Raw genomic sequence first — 22,107 nt, 5'->3', positions numbered from 1 at the left:
TTCTGTGATTGAATGCTTCTCTTCTTTTACTATTCGATTAATTCATCCTAGAGCATTTATTGCCTATATATTTTCAACAGGGCCATAATTGTTTCAATGTGAAAACAAAATAAGTGAGTTGAAAGAAGCAAAATATTCAAATATGGATATTTATTTTGAATACTTTTACGATTATTTTCAATGCCAAAATCAAGATGAATCAAGTTACTACTTGATTCATTCATGTTAGATTTGACATTTGACTATAATGTAAAATACCTAATTGGGAAGTACCTGTAAAACGAAATATTCAATACCACAAGTTCAAGTAATAATCATTACAGTCTTTGTTGGATAAAAAAGTGTTAATTACAGTACATCAATCAATTGGGTTAGTTAGGATATGACTGCAGTTTAGGTGTAGGTAAGTGCCCATTAAAAAACCAATTTAATCAGAAGTGGAGTCCAACTTATCCATCGTTGAATACATGGTCATAACATTCTTTCGATTTATATCCACTTTTCCGAACTGAGAGCTCCATAAATATTGAACTGAGGATGTAAATCAATATTTTTATGTGGTATAAATGTAACAACACAAATTCTTTCTATTTAATACAGGAATTGCTTTCGGTCTGATTGAAGTATGAACAGTATTTACATTTCACAGTAATTTGATTTGCATCCACACAATTTTTTGGGTAATAGTACTCAATAAGGTAATGTTGCCAAATCTACAAGTGACCTTGAGAGGTCATCGAGCATTATGCTGTCTCAAATTTCTTGGAAATACGTATGGAAACTCAATATGGTTGGGTTTCTTCAAATTCGATGAAGTTTATTTAGTAAACAAGGACATGTATAACATAAGCTTAAAACCTAACGATGTAAATATCATAGATTTAGTTAATAATTCTGAAGCGAATTTCTCTTATGTTTGGAACAACATGAGTGTGCAGGTTCCAGGGGTGGCATAGCTCATTATAAAAATCTGAAATGGGTATATCTTTTCATCCAAGCCAAATCCAACCAAAAGTATTGGATATTTCTTTTCCAATTTTTTGTGATTTAATACCTTTAGACTTTTTTATTTGGAGCCACGTGAAGGGTAAGGTCTGAGCTAAAGCTTCACAAACGATTCAAGACCTAAATGATGAAATTCTTGAAGTTATCGAGGACATACACCCGCAAATGTGTATTGTTCATGGAAAATGAAAGGGACATGTTTTTTCATCGTCAATAGCATACCTTTCCATTGATTTCTCTAAAAATAGACTCGATTTTTTCAACATCAGAATGAAACTTTTTATTGGAAAACCCTTTTTTTTATCTTTCAAATTTTATTGAATTTCTTCTGTGTACAGGGTGTTTCATTGGGAAATGGAAATTCTTCACAGGTGCATGGCACCAAGGCGGTTCTGGAGATACCCCATTTATTGGATGTTACTGTCTTCATAGCCGAGATACAGGGTGTTTTATGAATTTTGCCCGTTTCTTTCTGAGGCCATATCGAACGAACCACCCGGTATATTTTCTTCATATTTGGCAAACATGAATCCCGTGGATTATTATGTCTGGGGTCACATGAAATCGTTAGTTTATTCCTCTGAAATCAATACTCGGGATCAGCTAATCAGACAAATAGAAGATCCTGGCCAGAAAATGAAAAACAATCTAAATGTGATTCGGAAAGCAGTTCGAGATATTCTGAAACGAGCAAGAAAATGATCAGATCAAAATGGAGGACATTTCGAGCCGTTTTTGTAGTTATTTTTCTAATTATTTTGTTATTATGTTTTTTCGTTCATAATTGTTTCAAAATATACGATTTCAATCTAATGCAACTCAATTCTCAACAAATAGAAACTGAAATAGTATACAGCTATGAAAAGGAAAACCAATGTAAAAATGAATTACAAAGTAATGTTGAAATAATTATGGATTCAATATTTTTGATAATACATTGTTAAAAGTCACTTCAAACCACTTTCAGGTATCCAAGTTCACAAAAACTTCACTTTTACGTTGAAAATTTGTGCAGTAAAACTGTCTGTCCGAAAATTTGAAGTACACGTGTCAGTTTAGTTTTTAATGGTGTTTCCAAATATTGAAACAAATTTTTAAAATTCGGATGTACAGGGTGTTGTTTCGAGGATTCAAACGATCCATAATTTTTTGTTAACCTGGACCTGGATTTCCAAGGCGGTTATTGCATGATACGTTTGGGCTCTCAATTAGGAACATATTTGCCAAATATGAAGAGAATATACCAGGTGGTTCGTTTGATATGGCCTCAGAAAAAAGCGGGCAAAATTCATAAAACACCCTGTATCTCGGCTACGAAGACAGTAAGACTCAATAAATGGGGTATCTCCAGAACCGCCTTGGTGTCACCTATGCACCTGTGAAGTATTTCCGTTTTCCAATGAAACACCCTATATAATGTTAATCGATAAGTTATATAAAATTCAACTTTTCAGCTCTCCAAATATCTGGAAATACTTCGAGGAATTTGAATTATGCGAATATCCTCAATGTATTATTTAATTCCTATTTTAATATTCGGACATCTTCAAATCAGGACTCAATAATTTGATCTCATTTGCCATTCTTGAACTCCATCGCACTATTGACCGAGTTCAACCAAATTACCTACTGATGGTACCCTTATTCTACATCTGGGTACTTTCCTAACCTGACATAAAACTACTATTACATAACCTCTGATCAATGGAACGTTATGTATCTTTTCCGATAGTTTTAATCAACTTAAATGGTTATTTATTCTTACGGCCTGTAATTTTCAACATAATCATACCTCCGCTGCGCCTGGTCGTATACTATCAGTACAAACCATCGAGCACTTCCTAATAGTGAGTACCAACTCACTACAACGACTTATACCGTTCTATTTTATTAGTGTATGAACGTGCATAGAGTTATTTTACGAATATAGTAGTACCTCGAGCATACCTTGGAATTATTCTAGAATAGGTACTAATTTATGCATGACTAGAATATATTGGTTCATACTGTAGGAAATATACTAAAAGATTATGGAATTTTCTGGAGAATATCTACACTGTGTCCGTGAAGTATGGAACAAATTCATTTTTTAGCTAAACAGGCCATTTCATGAAATAATCCTGAAAGACGTCGATTTTAATTTAGCGTATTTTAAAATAATATTCTTATATACATGGTGAATTACTTTCGAGTAATGACGTCACCGTCATTTTTTTTTATAGAACACCCCCATTTTGTCTCAATTTGCGGATTACTCTAGCTGAGCTGATTGCGAAAATGTATCACATGTTGATTCTAATTGGTACAAGGTGGACAAAAATACAATAACTTTGTGTGTGCTCATAAAGTAACGTGTAACATTCTTTATCAGTTAAATTAATAATATTATCAAAAATACTTATTGTCTATAGGCAATTGGTTTGAATGTAACACCCTGTAGTTGTTACATTTTTAGATCAATAAAAATGAGCTGTTTCCAAACATGTTTGGTACTTGTGGTCTAGCAGACAGAATATGAAAGAAATTATTTCTTATCAAATTAAAAAAAAAACATAGTCGTCTAGTTTTTTGTGAAATGTCATTATTTGTTAGTAATTTATTGGTGTTCAATGACAGTTTAGTACTACAATATTTTTTGTATTCGTGAATGTTTTAATTTTTGCTTAGATTTTATTTATTATTTTTGTCCACCCTATACCAATTGGAATCAATATGTGATACATTTTTGGAATCAGCTCAGCTAGAGTAGATAATCGGAAAATTGAGACAAAATGGGAGTGTTCCATTTAAAAAAAATTACGGTGACGTCATTACTCGAAAGTAATTCACCCTGAACAGTAGGTTATTATTTTAAAATACGGTAAATTAAAATCACAAATCGATGTGTTTCAGGATTATTTCTTAAAATGATCTGTTAAGCTAAAAATGAATGTGTTCCATACTTTACGGACACAGTGTATATCAAACTCAATGTATGATTAAGTAGTATAAACAATTCAGTTCTTCCAGTAGGTATCTAGTAAAATACATATTTTACCATCGGTTAGAAAATCTTCAAATAACTGGTATAAATAATCTCTAATGAAATTGTTTACATCATACAGAATAAAAGTAAATTAATAAATTCTTGCTATTTATCATATTTTATTCGATGTGTAATCTCGACAAGGAGTACAAATAGGTGAATGCGCCAGTCCGATTTGGTATTCCTCATTTTCTTATTGATTATTGAAAGATGATTTTCAACTTTGAGGTTACCATCTCATAGATCGTGTGAGAGTTTTTAAGTCATATCATCAGAATATTCACGGTTCCAATGTTCTGCACAGTATTTGGTGAGACCAGCTCGGCGTAGAATATTATGAGTTGCTAAAACCGAATAAAAAAATTTCAGGCTATAGTTATTGAACGCAATAAATGCATTTGAGCCGAGCATTGAAAGACAAACAGTCGCAATACAACGAGAGACTTGATTTTACAGTGTGATTTTACATGATGACAATGATCGACCCCATGTTGCGAAAGTGGTCAGGAAATACTTGGAAACCTTGAAATGGAAAGACCTACCCCACCCGTCGTATTCTCCAGACGTTGCTCCCTCGGACTATCACTTGTTTCGATCAATGGTACACGGTCTGGCTGACAGTCACTTCCGGTCTTATAAGAAGTAAAAAATTGGATCATTTCGTGGATCGCTCCAAAAGATGACCGGTTTTTTCAACGCGGGATTCGTACGCTGCCCGAAAGATGGTAGAAAGAAGTGACCAGCAATGGACAATACTTTGAATCATAAATGTATAACAGTTTTTCACTCGAATTTCTAAGAAAAACGGCGGAAGCAACGTTGTATGCCTTTGTAATAAGAATCGACCGACCATGTCCAACACTTTGTTTGATTGCTATTCAAGTATACAGTGTTAATTATATCTGGTACAATTATGGATAATGGTAACACACCATATAAGAGAATTTAAGCTTACCAAGAATCAGCTAATCAGTAAAAGAAAATCTTTAAAATGAGGCAAGAGAACTGATGATGAAGATGAAATCTTGGACCTCTAGAAAAAAATTCTTTCTCGGAGATGTTGAAAACTTGCTTACGATTCAGAAAAGTACGTGTGTGATCACAGTTTCAACAATTTAAAGAATATTTTGGAACAATCTATTTCTGTTCAACTAGTGTTGTTCATTTTTGCTTCCGACGTTTTGCTATAGATGGCTGTAGCGGTAAGTGGTAGTCGAAATGAATAGATCGTAGATGTCATACAATAAGCTTAGGTATTTGTGAACATAACGCCATCAAAATATTAGTCGATTTTTGTCTGTATCATGAAAGTATTCTCGATTAAACATGTCAGCTTACGAGCCAAATTCTCGTCATTGGCGGTAGGTTTCAATTTTCTGCTTTAATATGAAGAAATCTGCGAATGAGGCTCATCGAATGCTCTCAAATACGAATGGCGAGGCATCTATTAATGTGCCGAGAGTAGTTTCAACGCTTCAAAAATGGAGATTTTGACGTCGAAGACCAGCATGACGGTGGAAGAGATAAGGTTTTCGAAGATGCAGAATTGAAGGCATTACTTGATCAAGAGTAGTGTCAAACGCAACATAAACTGGCAGGATCATTGGGAGTGATGCAACAAGCCATTTCAAAATGATTCAGAAACAAGGAAATTGGGTGCCGTACGCGTTAAAGCCGAGATATGTTGAACGGCGTTTGTTTGCTTGTGAACAGCAGCTTGCAAGGCAAATACGGAAGGGATTTCTGCATGACTTTGTGATTGGAGACGAAAAATGGGCTCATTACGATAATCCCAATCGCAAAAAATCTTTGGGAGAAAGTAGTAGCCAGTGGTGGACAATAATTTGAATCATAAATGTATAACCAGTTTTCACAATAAAGCCTTGAATTTCGGAAAAAAGACGGCGAAAGCTAGGTTGTACGCAATTCTGACTGAAATTTTTTTCATTGAGCTGAAATTTTCCCAATCTGGTATTGACTCTGAAATTTCTTTATTCCCCTTTAACATTTAATAGTGTTCTCTTTTATTTTTCTTTCTTTTATTTTTCTTGGTTTCGACCATAAGGAATGATACAACAATGAATACAACAATATAGTAAAAAATGCCCGTGTTGTAGATAACAATCCTCCGAACCAATCTTCAGTTACAATACATGCACGGATCAAATAACGACGTCATCACTGAAACGCAAAACATGGAATGCATTGTTTCCAGACCTCAAAAGCTTACCGACAAATTCATTGACAAAAAGATTCGCACAACTCATTTATCTGAATCTCGACCCGACCATGCGGCCATTGAAGTGCCTATAGCCCAGAAACATTCCGAAGCAGAATGGCTATGTTCCATTTGTTATCTTCAATTGATCGATCGAGCCTGCCAAGTGCTTGATTGGATTAAGTGGTAACCAGAAAATTATTATTATTATTATTGAATGTGGTTGAATGAGCCGTATAATTGAGTTCTGTTGTAATTGAACTGTAGGAAGATTGTCTGTCAAAATGGATTTTGATGTGTTTATTTGTTTCATTGGATTATAATGCGGCCGGAATGTTTATAGTCATTTTTCATTCATATGTTCCTTATAATTTAGGACACATACAGGGTGTCCTGGGAATAACTGTCCATACTAGATATTATCAGGATAGAGTAGGACTAGGTGAGTACGGATGACTATATGAAATAGTTATTTTCCTAACAAGTGTGGAAAGTGATACTTTTCCGCAAGAGACTGCGGAAAAGGCACTTTCCACATTAATTAAGAACAATATTTTTCCTACTAGGTAGTGTAAATGAAACACTTTCACAGAGAGTTTTCGTCTTGATATTTGTATTTTCGTGCGCTCAGACGCATAGAGAAACGTTTGAATTTCATGATTGGCGCATAGAGACATGCCGAAATTTTATGATGGATGCGACTGTTTAATATTTGCGTGCGGAAAACCCCTTGCTATTCAATTTCCGAATGGATATGCGTGCGCAAAGTGAATAGAAGGCTTTTTTCCGCACGAATTCGGAAAAGTACTACTTGTTAAACGTCAATTCGTGTGGAAGGTTATACTTTCGAAACGCTAGTAGGAAATAGTTATTTTTCTAACAGATGCGGAAAGTAGTACTTTCCGCAAGAGTTAAGAATAACATTTCTTCTACAAGCACTTGAAATAAATGAAACTCAAAAAATTTGATTTATTATTCACGTACACATGAATGACAGACGTAATTCTGCATGTAGGCTTTCGGTGCATAGAGATATCACAGAATTAAATTCATTCTTTAATACTTTTTTGCGGAAGAATCCTTTGCTATTTCTTCCCCATATGCATATGCGTGCGGAAAAGAAATAGCAGGGGTTTTTCCCGCACTGCGTGAGAAAGTGAATCTTTGTGACTTTGAATGCGTTTAGAAATAGAGTTGTAGCACGGTTGTAGAAAATAGTTATTTTCCTAACAAGTGTAGAAAGTGATACTTTTTCGCAAGAGACTGCTGACGAGTGCGGAAAAGGCACTTTCCACATGAGTTAGGAACGATATTTTTAATTTCGGGCTTCTCTCAGAAAGCTTCAAAGGGAATCTTCATATATATGGCAATACTAAGTATATCATCTTATAGGATGTAATTGACACGTGACATCAAGGACTTGACTAATAATTCCTCATTCAAAGTGTTCAGGTTGAAAAAAGCACTCTGTATTTCGAATTTCCGATAATTGTTTCACTTCCCAAGAGAAGCATAGTTCAAAATGCGGTACCTATACTCAAAGTTATTATCTACAATTCATTTTTTAAGAATTTTTGAAATTGGCAAAATTTGAAGAATTGAATTCATTTACAGAGAGGATTGAGGTATCTCGTGGAAGTCATGACTCCTGAATGAATACAAAACGTAAAAATCTAAAAACAGAAATTGGATAGATTTTATTCAGAATGATGGATGGTATACGAATAAATTGCAGTAATTAATTGGTCCTCTTCATAACTTAAAAGCAAATCTATTTAGGCTGGAATGTTCTTTTGTTGTACCTTCACCAAAAAAAAAAATCAGAAAAAACATGCAGGTTCAAGTACTTCATTTTCCATCAATATTTAATGTCACTCAGAGAAGGAAGAAAACCTCAATGAGAAATATAAAGTGATTTGAGAAACGGAAATATGTATCTATATAATGATTATTTAGTTTAAGTGATGAGTAGGTACGATTCGAATGAAATTAGTTGCAGTAAAAGTCGCATCTTTGAAAACATCAATGAAGGAATGTCGATTGAATAAAAAATCAATTAAAAAATACACATTCTTACATAATTTCCACTTCAAGAATTTCTTGAGTATTGATTTGTATAAGTATTATGATGTACAAGTATTAAAAACTTATTGTTTGAGATGAAGAAATAGTAGCACAATAGATACACAATGGAAATTGTATTGAACTGAAGGTTTAAATAACTACCTACATTCTTACTCTTGAAATGTTCATTTCGATAATGATGTCATCTAGCGAATCTAAATGGTATTGTCAGTTTAAATGAACTATGAAATATAAAGGCTTTTCTATTTAAGATTTCAGATTATACAGGGTGGCCATTTGAAAACGAACCAAACAAGATTACAGACGAAATAAAGTTTTTCAATAGAAATGCTCGGACAGGTCGATTTCTGTTTCGAGGGGGACAACTTAAGATGTAGGTTACGGACGCATAGCGCTTCAACCCTTGCTGCTACAACTCCCACCCCCAATTTTTGAATAGGGAAGATGGGGTGAGTGATACCTCAATTCAAAGGTATTTTTATACTGATTTCAGCACAGTAATTGTTTTTTCATTTTATGCATTAGTTCTCGAAATATTCATGCGTTAGTTAGTTAGGAAGGAAGCCACAGTCATGGTTGTTTTGAAGCTCAAAATGTCGATTTTTCACACAACACTACAAGTCCCATGAAAACACCACTTCATTTTCAAATACTTAGTTAAGAATATTTCGAGAACTAATGCATAAAATGAAAAAACATTTACTGTGCTGAAATCAGTATAAAAATACCTTTCAAATGAGGTATCACTCACCCCATCTTCCCTATTCAAAATTTGGGGGTGAGGGTTGTAGTAGCAAGGGTTGAAGCGCTATGCGTCCGTAACCTACATCTTAAGTTGTCCCCCTCGAAACAGAAATCGACCTGTCTGAGCATTTCTATCGAAAAACTTTATTTCGTCTGTAATCTCGTCTGTTTCGTTTTCAAATGGCCACCCTGTATATTAAGAGAAATCAATAGATGTTTATTCCATTAACGATGGAAATCGATATGACGCGGCTACTGTTGCAGCACCATATCCTTTTCATGAAATTTTACACGACAAATTCGAAAATTTGCCTTGAGTGTGTCCTCGATAACTTCACGAGTTCATCTTTGAGGTCTTGAATTGATTGAGAGTATTGGCATATACCTCATCTTTCACGTCACCCCAAAGAAAAAACTCTGAATGTGTTAAATTACAAGACCTCGGTGACCAATTGTTTTCACCTCTTCGAGACATAACACAGTCAGGAATCTTTCCTTGAGCTTTTTTTGTACTTGTGTTGCACATAGCGGGCGTTTTGTTGGGAACAAACGTCGTCCACATAAATATCTTCTAATTCCGGCCATAAAAATCATTAATCAGAGCTTGGTAGCGCAATCACTTCACCGTAATTGTTGCAGCAGCCTCATTTTTGAATGAGTGAGGTCCAATCACACGACTACAACCCAAAAATCGCACTAAAAGTGACAAGTTCAGAATGGAGAGGTTTTTCAAGAATCATGCTTATTAATGTAGCCTCCAAGGTGAAAATTGACTTCATTATCGAAGATGATTTTTCGATAGAAATCCAGATAATTTTTATGCATTTCATGGACCCAATCAGCGAATATACGACGATTCTAGTATTTGACCGGCTTGTGTTAATAGCCTTAAGACCTTAAGGCTTTATGCAAAATACGGTGTACCTAATGTCGTTTGTGAAATGACTAATTCCCAAGATCGACGAGGAACCAGAAAACCTAGGTTTTCGTCGACACTGGGGGCTATAACAGCAATATCTCAGTTGTTCTTGAGTGACGCACACATTATCGATTCTTCACATCACTATCTTGTACCAACAGCCGAAATTTTTCCACCAGTTTCACTTTTCTCGGCCAAGAAGGTGCTTCACGACGACCCAAACGTGCTTTAGTTTTGCCAACCGTGACTGTAAAATTTTCACATTTTGTAGTGAATTTTAACAATTTCATTGCGTTGCTGATGCGTGTGTCGTTCCATTTTTAGTGATGGAAGAGTTTTTACTTACAAATGCGGGCATTTCGAAATGAAACCTTTTATTGTAAAATCCTTCACAATAATATAATGCTTGTTTGTTAAATGTTTTCTCTTCTGACTGTCGTAGATCGCAGTGTAATTTCTCAAATGGTCTTAGTACGAGTTAAGGTCTAACTATACTATTGCGTCGGGGTGTGCCGGAACGTGCATTAATAATATCATTATAGTCATATGGAAGAATGCATGTATGTACTCGATATACGCGCCACGCCGGTATCACGGCATACATCGACACGATAAAGTTATTTTCCTAACAAGTGTGGAAGTGATACTTTTCCGCAAGAGACTGCAGTCGACCGAACGACGCGGAGCGGAGTTCGGTCAAACTGACGAGTGCGGAAAAGACACTTTCCACATGAGTTAGGAAAAATATTTTTCCTACAAGCGTAAATGAAACACATTCACGGAGAGTTTTCGTATTGATACCGACTGACGTTATAAGAATAGTAATTTACGTAACAAGTCCGGAAAATAGTGTTTTTTTGGACGAATAGACAAAATTCCAGGACGAGCGTAAGCAAGTCCAAAAAAAACATTTTCGGGCGTGTTGCGTACAATATTTTTTCGGCAACCGTGAAGAATAACACTATCGCTGCTGCTTTCCATATTTTATTGCGATTGCGATAAAAGAAACATGCAAATTGTTGACAACTAATTTCATATGAACTGTCAGCCGTTTTCTCGGTTGCTATGGAAATGATCAACTGCATTTATTAAAATATACCTACCAAGATTTTCATATTCACAATGACACAAACGACGTGATTCTTTTCCGGCCTAGTCCGGGAAGTACGTACTTTCCGGACTAGGCCGGAAAAGAAACATAGAATCCATAGCAACCGAGATAACGGCTGACAGTTCATATGAAATTAGTTGACAAAAATTTGCATGTTTTTTTATCGCAATCGCAATAAAATATGGAAAGCAGCAGCGATAGTGTTATTTTACAAGGTTGCCGAAAAAATATTGTACGCAACACGCCGCAACACGTTTTTTTGGACTCACAGACTTCCAGGACGAGCGTAAGCGAGTCCTGGAATTTTGTCAATTCGTCCAAAAAAACCCTATTTTCCGGACTTGTTACGTAAATTACTATTTTGTGCGCTCAGCCGCATAGAGAAACGTTTGAATTTTATGATTGGCCCATAAGGACATGCCAAAATTTTATGATTGATGCGACTCTTTAATATTTGCGTGCGGAAAAAACCCTTTGCTATTCACTTTCCGCACGCATATACGTGCGGAAAGTGAATATCAGGGCCTTTTTCCGCACGAATTGGGAAAAGTACTACTTCCCAAACATCATTGCTTGTGGAAAGTAATAATTTCGAAACGCTATTAGTAAAATATAATTTTGTCTCTAAAAGTTGGTAGCTGTAACACTATCTATTACTTCAACTATAACTTGTCTTTTGTGATAAATAGCTTTCAACATCCATGGCGAGTCGAATACAAATCATTTTATTTTATTCAAATCGTGCAAAATAGAATTGTTCATTAGAATTATTCCAAAAGGATCATATGAATGCCAATCAATTTTTTCTGCACATGACCTTGATTTCAGAGTTCTTGGGTTATTGTATTTCGAATTGTCCTTTTCAATATGATGAAAAAGAAATGAAAGGTTCATTCAATGAATGCATTTTATAACATTTTTTGTCATGATATTTCGTGACTTCTATAGAAAGAAGATGAGTTGACTAATTTTTTCAATTTTTTGATTAGATATCACCTACGATTCCAAATGATTTCAAAGAAAGGAAATTTCGAAATTCAACTATAGTTTTCCATTGAGTTTTCTTCAATTCTCGAGACAAATCCATTACACATTCAAGCATTGTATTCCTGCCAACAAAATTTTTCATTTCAATCCACTTCAAATATTTGATGACATAATTAATGTTTGAATTTGCAAAAAATTACGGTAGCTCATCTATTACAGTGTTATCACAATAAAGCAGAAATATTGGGAGATGTGAAAGAAATTTAGGAATAAATTTGAATCAATCCTATACCTAGAGGAAAGGTATAATATAGGTAACTTTATATGTCAGTCAAATGTTAATGACTTTCAAATTAAGGACAAGAAGAATGCTTTAGGGTTACATAAGCATGTAATTCGATATTTTTTCGATGTCATATACTTCTTGAATGATAATTCTTTTTCCTTATTTTCAATTCACAATAATAATAATAAATTTTCAATTTACAATAATTGATTCAAAATTAAGCATCATATTCGACAACTATATTATCGACCTAAGTCAATGTTTATAGTATCAATATCTACAAACTGGGTACAACAAACTGTACACACTTGTTGCACTGATGAATACATAGATTTCGCAATCTACAGGGCGTTTCTGAATAGATGTAAAAGATTTAAGTAAGTTATATGTACGTTGGACCTTTGAAAAATATGGGGAAACATGTTTCTTTTATTGAATATATTCTAATATTCATCTAATAAGAAAATCAACCACATATTTTGCATCAGAACTTGTCTATGCTACGACATTTCTCAGAAAAAAAAAATTGTTTCAATATTCGCAGCAAGAAAATTGAAGTAAAGGGGCTCAGAGCAAAACACATTTTCAAAAATCCCTAATTTCCCATCAAATTATTATTTCCCAAAAAATATTTCGAATCAATTTTGGCACACCATGAATTAATTACTATAGTTTGTTACACATATTATCAAACATAGTTTTCTAAACTAAAAACACCGTTTTTGAAATAATTCGATTTTTCATCAATTTAATGGTCTTTGGAAAAACCTAATAACTTCGAAATGAATAATTTTATTTGAATGACAGTTGGAAATGAACCTGGAAGAACGAAAATAAGGAGTACCTTTTTGATAATGATTAGAAATTCTACTGGGTATTCAAAATAAGACGATTCATTAATGCAAAAATAACGGCCTTCTTCCAAATGGAAAATAGATTGAAATGTATTGGATTTAAGCAGAATAAACCTCAATCATTTCTCGAAGATAATAAAATTGGCTACCTAATAAAAAATATAGAGTTTGCCATTTGAAATAAATCCGATAATAACGTTTGAATAAGTCATCAATGAATTTTCCTCATCTGAATAACTAACCAACAACAATGACTTCATTAAAAATCACCATTCCATATAAATATTACACCTTCATGCAGTTATGTGGTTTTAAAAGGCGCAATTTATACATAAATAAACGAACGCGCGCTCAGAAGATCCTGATGTTTCTGCTTTTCTCAAATTATACTAGAATTTTCTATGTTTCTGAATGATCTCAACATTTACATTTTATGTGTAAGATCCTACTATCTCATTATCAAAATGATAAAAAAATTCTCTGAAATTCTTCTCATTTGGTCTCATTCGAAACCAATTCGAGACCTACACTTCTAAGAGGTTTGTACAGTGAACTTGACATTTTGACCAGCCAATTTACAGAGTAAATCGTAGGAAAATAGAAAAATTATGAGAGAAACCTTTGCTTATATTCCCTTATATTGTACCTGCTCTTGTAGTCGTGATCCAGGTCATACTAGAAATGCCAAAAATTAGGCACATTATCACTGGAGGACAGCACCACCGCACATGACGAGCCATACTGGCGGAGTTCCGACGAAGAACTGCCGATCTGAAGAAGAATCGTGCTGGAGGTCCACCAGAGCCGACCAGGTGACACGCGCTGAAGAAGTTACGTACGGGAAAGACTTGGTGAATCAGCTATTCGGAGACGAATATTTAATTAGACGAAGAAGGAACCGCACTGCGTCTTAGAAATCCGATCGAGATTTGCTCCCGAAAGATGACCTATCGAATTCGCAATAACAAATATCGAATGAATAATCAAGTATTTTATTCGATTCTTGTTACTGAGTTTTCCATGATTATATTATAATGATAATGAATTTATTTCTAAATTTGAAATGATACAGATTATTAGAAAAAGTCAAACAATTACAGGAGAAACAAAAATTAATGTGATTCAAGTGAAAAATTCATCAACAGAATAAAACGATTTTTCAAGGAGAAAACACTTGATTCTCGATTTAAAGATAACGTTGGAGGATCCTGTATATTCACCTGTAGGGAATTGAAAAGTTAACACCCCATAAAAAGAAAACTTTTTTGATGAAAAACCGTTCTGAGGCAATAGCGAAGATTTGAAACGAGTGGGATATATATGGTCCACTCTGTTCTCTGCAAAAAAACGTTTGTTCTTAAAAACATAAATACACGCTTCGAAAAATATACAGGCTCGCCAAAGTCAAAATTCTCATTTCACGAAAAGCCTGCCTACAAGATTGTCTGCATTTCAGATTGGCTATTATGCGCCATACTTAGGGAACGTATCACTGAACGAGAAACCACTGCGCCAGGCGATCTTGAATGCTCGTTGCTTGGAGACAACAGAAGTGTATAAAAAAAAATATGAAGATCCAATAAACGGTTTAATTTTGAATATCTTTTGAAGCTGCCATTTTCTGACATTTGACAAGTAAAAGCTACGACATTACTTAAAATGGAACGCATCGAAATTGTTAAAATTCACTACGAATATGTTGAAAATGTTTTAGTCGCAGACTAAATCACTTTTGGGTCGTCATGAAGCACCTTCTCGGCCGGTAAAAGTGAAACTGGTGTAAAAATTTGAACTGTAGGGACAAATTAATGATGTGATCAATCGAATCTATGTGCGTCGATCAAGAACAATTGAGAATATTGCGACTGTAGCGCGTAGTGATGACGAATATCCAGGTTTGTCGATTCCCTGTCGATCTTGAGAATTTTTTTTTTATGGTCGGAACTGAAAGATTATGATATGGATCCATTCATCCAACAAAACAACGCTGCGTACCACACAAGAAACGAAAAAGTTGCGAGAACATGTTTCTCCAAGAGGTATAATCAAGTAAGGCGTAGATTCGTTGAATGGGCCCAAAATGAGATTGCTGTTCTTCCCGATTTTCATAAGCGAATTTTGTTTAGCTATGAAGCTCACTTCTGGTTGAATGGCTACGTCAACAAACAAAACTGCCGCGTTTGGAGTGAAGCTCATCCTCAAGTGTATGTCGAAACACCGTTACATCCAGAAAAACTGACTGTTTGCGCATTATGGGCTAATTGAATCATTGGTCCGTACTTCTTCAAAAACGATGATGGCCAGAACGTTACAGTCAATGGTGATCAGTATAGAGTCATGATTACTAACTTTTTCATTCCTGAATTGAACAACCATGATGTCCAGGAGCTATGGTTCTAACAATACGGCGCAACATGTCACACAGCTCGTGCCACAATCGGTTTATTGAAAGACACGTTTGGTGATCGCCTAATTTCACGTTTTGGACCTGTGAATTGGCCTCCAAGATCTTGTGATTTAACACCGCTAGACTACTTTCTGTGGGGCTATGTAAAGTCATTGGTCTATGCGGATAAGCCACAAACCCTTGACCATTTGGAAGACAACATTCGCGGTGTTATTGCCGATATACGGCCACAAATGTTGGAACAAGTCATCGAAAATTGGACGTCCAGATTGGACTACATGCGAGCCAGCCGTGGCGGTCATATGCCAGAAATCATATTTAAAATGTAATGCCACAAGATTATCTTGCGGATAAATAAAATTCATGCCAATCGAAAAATCCATCGTTGTGTTATTGCAATTTAAAGTTCTACAGCTCTAAAAAACACACCCTTTATAAGGTGCTTCAACCGTAGCCGCGATGGACATTTGAGATATGGTTTCCCATCATTAATGGCATACCTTCCTCTTCACAATGAAATAGAAATCCAACGATTTCTCTTAATATATACTCGATTTTTTTTTAATATCAGAATGAAACCTAGAATAGAAAAACCCTTCATAGGATAATATGACAATTGAAAATTTAACGGAAAGCACTGACTTGGCATTTGGGAGCTTTTTACCATAAGTGCATTCCAGGGCTGCCGCCAGACATTTTGGAGCTTCGGCGAAATAAAATTTCGCCGCCCTACTTTACCTAATTCATCTGGCTTAATAAAGAGTTAATTCATTATAGGCAATAGTACCTACGTATTCATCGGATTTTGTTGGAGCATTGAAATCATATGTTTTGTTATTTATCAGAAAAAAATATTTTTGGCAGCTGAGGGCTCTGTAGAAAAACCGTTTTTCATTACGTATTTCTCAGGTTTTTGATTTAATAAGTTATATCAAATTATATTTATGTCCCAGTATTCTCTTTCGAACTGCCGTTTCTTGAATTTTCTTTGAAGGACCCTTTGTTATTGTTTTCATATTGAATCGTATTTTTGACCATAAAAACACCTTGTCCAATTCATCATAGGACATTTTGTCGATTTCATCAAAAATCGTCCTGAATTGTTTGAAAGTATGGAGCTCTTTATAAAAAAGATGAAGCAGATCTTGAAGGCTATAGTTAAAAACTTAAACTAGTTAAGGGTACCTCTACCTGTGCGATTCTAAAGAAATTGGCAATTGGCAATTCCTAATTTACAAAAAAAGTGGGATTTTCAATAAGATAATAATTCTTGTGTCAAATATTATGTCTTATTTCAGTAACTGACTTTGCACCCCTGCAATTTGGCGTCCTGGAAAAATTTCCGCTATGCCGGTCCTGGCGGCGGCCCTGGTGCATTCATACTCCAATTGTTCTCTTGGAAACCAAAGAACTACATATATATGATTTAATAAGACGTCATTTTTGTCAAGATTAGGGATTTTGTTGATATGATCCTCCAGAAATTCGACATGAACATTGGGCAGATCATTATTCATATAGGTACACATTAAAAACCAACTTGATGGCCATGGGTATTGGGTGAATTTTTCATAGTTTCGGTGATCTACTTGAAATTTTGAAGGAAGCTGTAATCTGGGAATTGTCGTTTCATGTTTACTTAAGAATCTGGAGTCACGTCAATATTGGAAATTTTTTTACAACATTCTTCAGTTCTGGTGATGCGATCACGTAAAATGGACGAGGCTTGGTTCTATCATTTTATATGGGCGGTTGATTGATGAAAAATGGTTTGTACTTCAAGTATGTAATTTTGATATACTGTATAGCTGAACAGCCACGTTCGATAAAACTAAAAATGAAAACAAAGAGCGAGTTGAACAACAACTCGAGACCTTAGTATGTCAGGTACTTACTCGTCAAAAATACGTTGTTTCCATCATCGAATGAAGCGACATAAGTTCTCGAAATGTTGATAGTGTAAAAACTCGGTTGATTATAATCGTTTTCCCGTTTTTCGCTATCAACATTTATTTCTCTTCGCGACATAGTGTATTCACTGATTAGATTTTGTTTGAGATAATTCTGCCGACTCAGCTCGGCATGGGTTCTTTTTGATCTTCTTCCTTAAGGTGGTGCAATACAAAGAATTGACCAATCAACGGAATTATTTTGAAATTTTCATTTGATCTTTCAAAAGACGTTAATCTTGTTATTATTTGGCCTCAAAAAACGACATTTACAACAGAAAGACGGGGGCATCATAAGAAACAATGCGTAAATCAATGAAAAGGGACCAAAACCATCAAAATCCAAGAAGGGCTAGATCCTTCAAAAGTCGCCAATTTAATCTTAAGGTTTTGCAAGAGTAAGTGAGCACTCCAGTGTTTTAAACACTTTAGTTGAGACTTAACATTGATAAGTTAATCAATATAAATTATATTTTGCAGCAATCAATTGTTACGTCAAATGAAGAAAAAATTCAGGGTTCAGGCATCTTCCGTACCTCTCATATTCCCATGTTTATATATTTAGTTCCTTTGAGGTACTACAATGGCCATATACCGCTAGGGCATCATAAGAAACAATGCGTAAATCAAATGAAAAGCGACCAAAACCATCAAAATCCAAGAAGGGCTGGATCCTTCAAAAGTCGCCAATTTAATCTTAAGGTTTTTCAAGAGTAAGTGAGCACACCAGTGTTTTAGACACTTTAGTTGGGACTTAACATTGATAAGTTAATCAATATAGATTATATTTTGCAGCAATCAATTGTTATGTCAAATGAAGAAAAAATTCAGGGTTCAGGCATCTTCCGTACCTCTTCTATTCCCATGTTTATATATGTAGTTCCTTTGAGGTACTACAATGGCCATATACCGCGAGGGCATCATAAGAAACAATGCGTAAATCAAATGAAAAGCGACCAAAACCATCAAAATCCAAGAAGGGCTGGATCCTTCAAAAGTCGCCAATTTAATCTTAAGGTTTTTCAAGAGTAAGTGAGCACACCAGTGTTTTAGACACTTTAGTTGGGACTTAACATTGATAAGTTAATCAATATAGATTATATTTTGCAGCAATCAATTGTTATGTCAAATGAAGAAAAAATTCAGGGTTCAGGCATCTTCCGTACCTCTCCTATTCCCATGTTTATATATGTAGTTCCTTTGAGGTACTACAATGGCCATATACCGCTAGGGCATCATAAGAAACAATGCGTAAATCAAATGAAAAGCGACCAAAACCATCAAAATCCAAGAAGGGCTGGATCCTTCAAAAGTCGCCAATTTAATCTTAAGGTTTTTCAAGAGTAAGTGAGCACACCAGTGTTTTAGACACTTTAGTTGGGACTTAACATTGATAAGTTAATCAATATAGATTATATTTTGCAGCAATCAATTGTTATGTCAAATGAAGAAAAAATTCAGGGTTCAGGCATCTTCCGTACCTCTTCTATTCCCATGTTTATATATGTAGTTCCTTTGAGGTACTACAATGGCCATATACCGCGAGGGCATCATAAGAAACAATGCGTAAATCAAATGAAAAGCGACCAAAACCATCAAAATCCAAGAAGGGCTGGATCCTTCAAAAGTCGCCAATTTAATCTTAAGGTTTTTCAAGAGTAAGTGAGCACACCAGTGTTTTAGACACTTTAGTTGGGACTTAACATTGATAAGTTAATCAATATAGATTATATTTTGCAGCAATCAATTGTTATGTCAAATGAAGAAAAAATTCAGGGTTCAGGCATCTTCCGTACCTCTCATATTCCCATGTTTATATATTTAGTTCCTTTGAGGTACTACAATGGCCATATACCGCTAGGGCATCATAAGAAACAATGCGTAAATCAAATGAAAAGCGACCAAAACCATCAAAATCCAAGAAGGGCTGGATCCTTCAAAAGTCGCCAATTTAATCTTAAGGTTTTTCAAGAGTAAGTGAGCACACCAGTGTTTTAGACACTTTAGTTGGGACTTAACATTGATAAGTTAATCAATATAGATTATATTTTGCAGCAATCAATTGTTATGTCAAATGAAGAAAAAATTCAGGGTTCAGGCATCTTCCGTACCTCTCCTATTCCCATGTTTATATATGTAGTTCCTTTGAGGTACTACACTGGCCATATACCGCGCGTCTGTTATCAGTCACACACAGTCCAGGTTAAACCGCTTCACGTAGTGTTTGTTAACTCAACGTAATATCTACGCCTACCTACCTTCAGAGGTGCTACGTAAGAGTTGTTTATCCTCCTGTTCAGGTTATAATAATTCTTTCTCTTTCTCATGCATTGTCACCTTCATTCATAATAGAATGAAATGATAAGTGTTTCTTGAGAATCGTTTGGGAGATAGGAAGAATCTGTTAGAGTAAAGTGTGTTTTGATGATGGGAGAGGAAACGATTTGATGCTGTTATTGTAATAAGCTTTGAATTAATGATCGTAAAATACTGAGAATTGAAGAAATATACAAACCGGTAAAATTAGGGGAACATAAAAATCAACGAGGTGTGTTTGTAGTTAATTTTCTCTTGAACTCTTTGGCCGATTTTAGCAATTAATTTTTTGAATTGTATCTGAATTCCTCGGGAACTGAAATGCTCAGATTCCGTCCTCATCTAGATCTTTTTTTGTTATATAAACGGGCTGGCAGAAAAAATAAGAGCTACTCTATAAACAATACACAAACATACATACACGCATATATATTTTTTTATAATTTCACATCTTATTCAAATATATGTTACATAAAAATGTTTTCTTAGCGAAAAACTTCATGAGTGTGTCTGATTAATTCCAACTTCAACATAAAAATGTCTTATCCAGTCGAAATATATACCGGGTGGTTCAAAAGTCTGGAGACGGTGAATTTATTACACACACAGGTGGAGAATCGGAATTCTGATACTGGGGTCTTTAGTAATTCCGCCCGAAGAATCGATTTGGGGACCAAAAGGGCCTTATACGAGATATGAGGCTCAACTTTGAAATTTCAAATGCAAACCCATCTTTTTTAAGCAGATTTCGAAGTTGGACCTCATATATCGTATAAGGCCCTTTTGCAGCCAAAATCTGATGCACTCAATCGATACAACGAGAAAAATTACTTAGGACCTCAGTATCAGAATATGAATTTTTGCATCCTGATCTGAATAGACACCCCCGGATTTTTTAACAGAAAACGCTGCATAGGGCCCAAAAATAGAAGAAAAAATTTTGGTTTCAACCAATTTAGATGCTGAATCCGAATTTGGAATAAAAAAATGGGTTTACATTTGAAATTTCAGAGTTGGGCCTAATATCTCGTATAAGGCCCTTTTGGGTCCAAAATCTGATGAGCCCATTCGATTCTTCGGACGAAATTACTGAGCGCGAAATGAATTCACCGTTTCCATGCTTTCGAACCACCCGTTATGATGATTGTACAAATTACAATACAGGATAATATAAAAACATCAGGAAATCGAATAAATCACAATATAAAATTCAAATTATATACAACACCCCCATGAGGTATCAGATTGAATTACAGTCCAAAAACTCATCAACATCGTAGAAAGCACTCCTTATTAAAATAATTTCAATCATTCTTTGAAATTTATTCAAGAAAATACCTTTGAATTGAGCGGGAAGGTTATTGTACAGCTTGATGTGCATATACAAAAAACCTTTTCAAGGTAAAGTCAGCCTACAAAAATCTGGCCTAAAAAATCCGCTACCCCCAGTGTCATGCTCATCGCTGCTCCCTATTTGAATGAAGTTGTTTTTGTTTTTATGGACGTGAACCAATGCTTCAAGAATATAAACACAAGGAAAGGTAAGGATATTGAGTGCGATGAATGCAGGACTAGAATTTTCTCTATATTGCAGGCCAGGAACAATTCTGATAGCCATCCTTTGAATTGCAAAAATACGACCTAGACGGGAACTGTTTCCCCAAACTATTACTCCATACCTTAACACTGTTTCAACCAGCAAAAAATGAACAATTCTCAAAACGCCACGCGATAATTTATTTGACATCGATTGGACTAAAATAGTTATTTATAATACAAGTGCAGAAGGCATTGATATTCTTCCACGAGTTCAAAATTCAAAAACGAGCCACGAAGTGGCGAGTTTTGGAATGAACGAGTGGTAGAATGAGCCTTCTGTACGAGTATTATACATTATTTTCTCTAATTCATTGCATTTTCATTGAAATTAATGAAATATTTCCATAAATATATTTTAGTGATTTTTGCATTGAAAAATGTTGGTTGGCAGAACTGATTTCTTTAAGGCAAATTGATGAATTGACAGATAAAGCCGTGGCGGAAAGTTCGGAGTACCAACATAGAATAATAAAATATAACCATGAAAACTGTGCGTTTCTGATATATTCTCGCACGATTTTGTTCTACAAGATGTGGAAGAATGAACGGAATAACCACAGAATTAGAGAAATATACTACTTAGTCCGGTGGTCCACAAGAGC

General features: G+C 35.0%; 1 protein-coding gene across 1 annotated transcript in view; it reads right to left on the bottom strand.

Annotated features, from left to right (window-relative positions):
• The window catches only part of LOC123680662, a 42,098-nt gene extending 28,077 nt beyond the window's left edge, over nucleotides 1–14,021 (bottom strand). The window contains exon 1 of the mRNA XM_045618667.1: nucleotides 13,881–14,021. Coding sequence (XP_045474623.1) covers nucleotides 13,881–13,974 — 94 coding nt within the window. The 5' untranslated portion in view covers nucleotides 13,975–14,021. The remainder of the gene's footprint in view (nucleotides 1–13,880) is intronic.
• Nucleotides 14,022–22,107: the final 8,086 nt, after the last annotated feature.

The sequence above is a fragment of the Harmonia axyridis genome, chromosome 5, assembly GCF_914767665.1.
Source record: "Harmonia axyridis chromosome 5, icHarAxyr1.1, whole genome shotgun sequence".
NCBI lineage: Eukaryota > Metazoa > Arthropoda > Insecta > Coleoptera > Coccinellidae > Harmonia > Harmonia axyridis.
The sequence above is the reverse complement of the archived record's forward strand: the minus strand, read 5'-3'. Positions and strand labels throughout refer to the sequence as shown.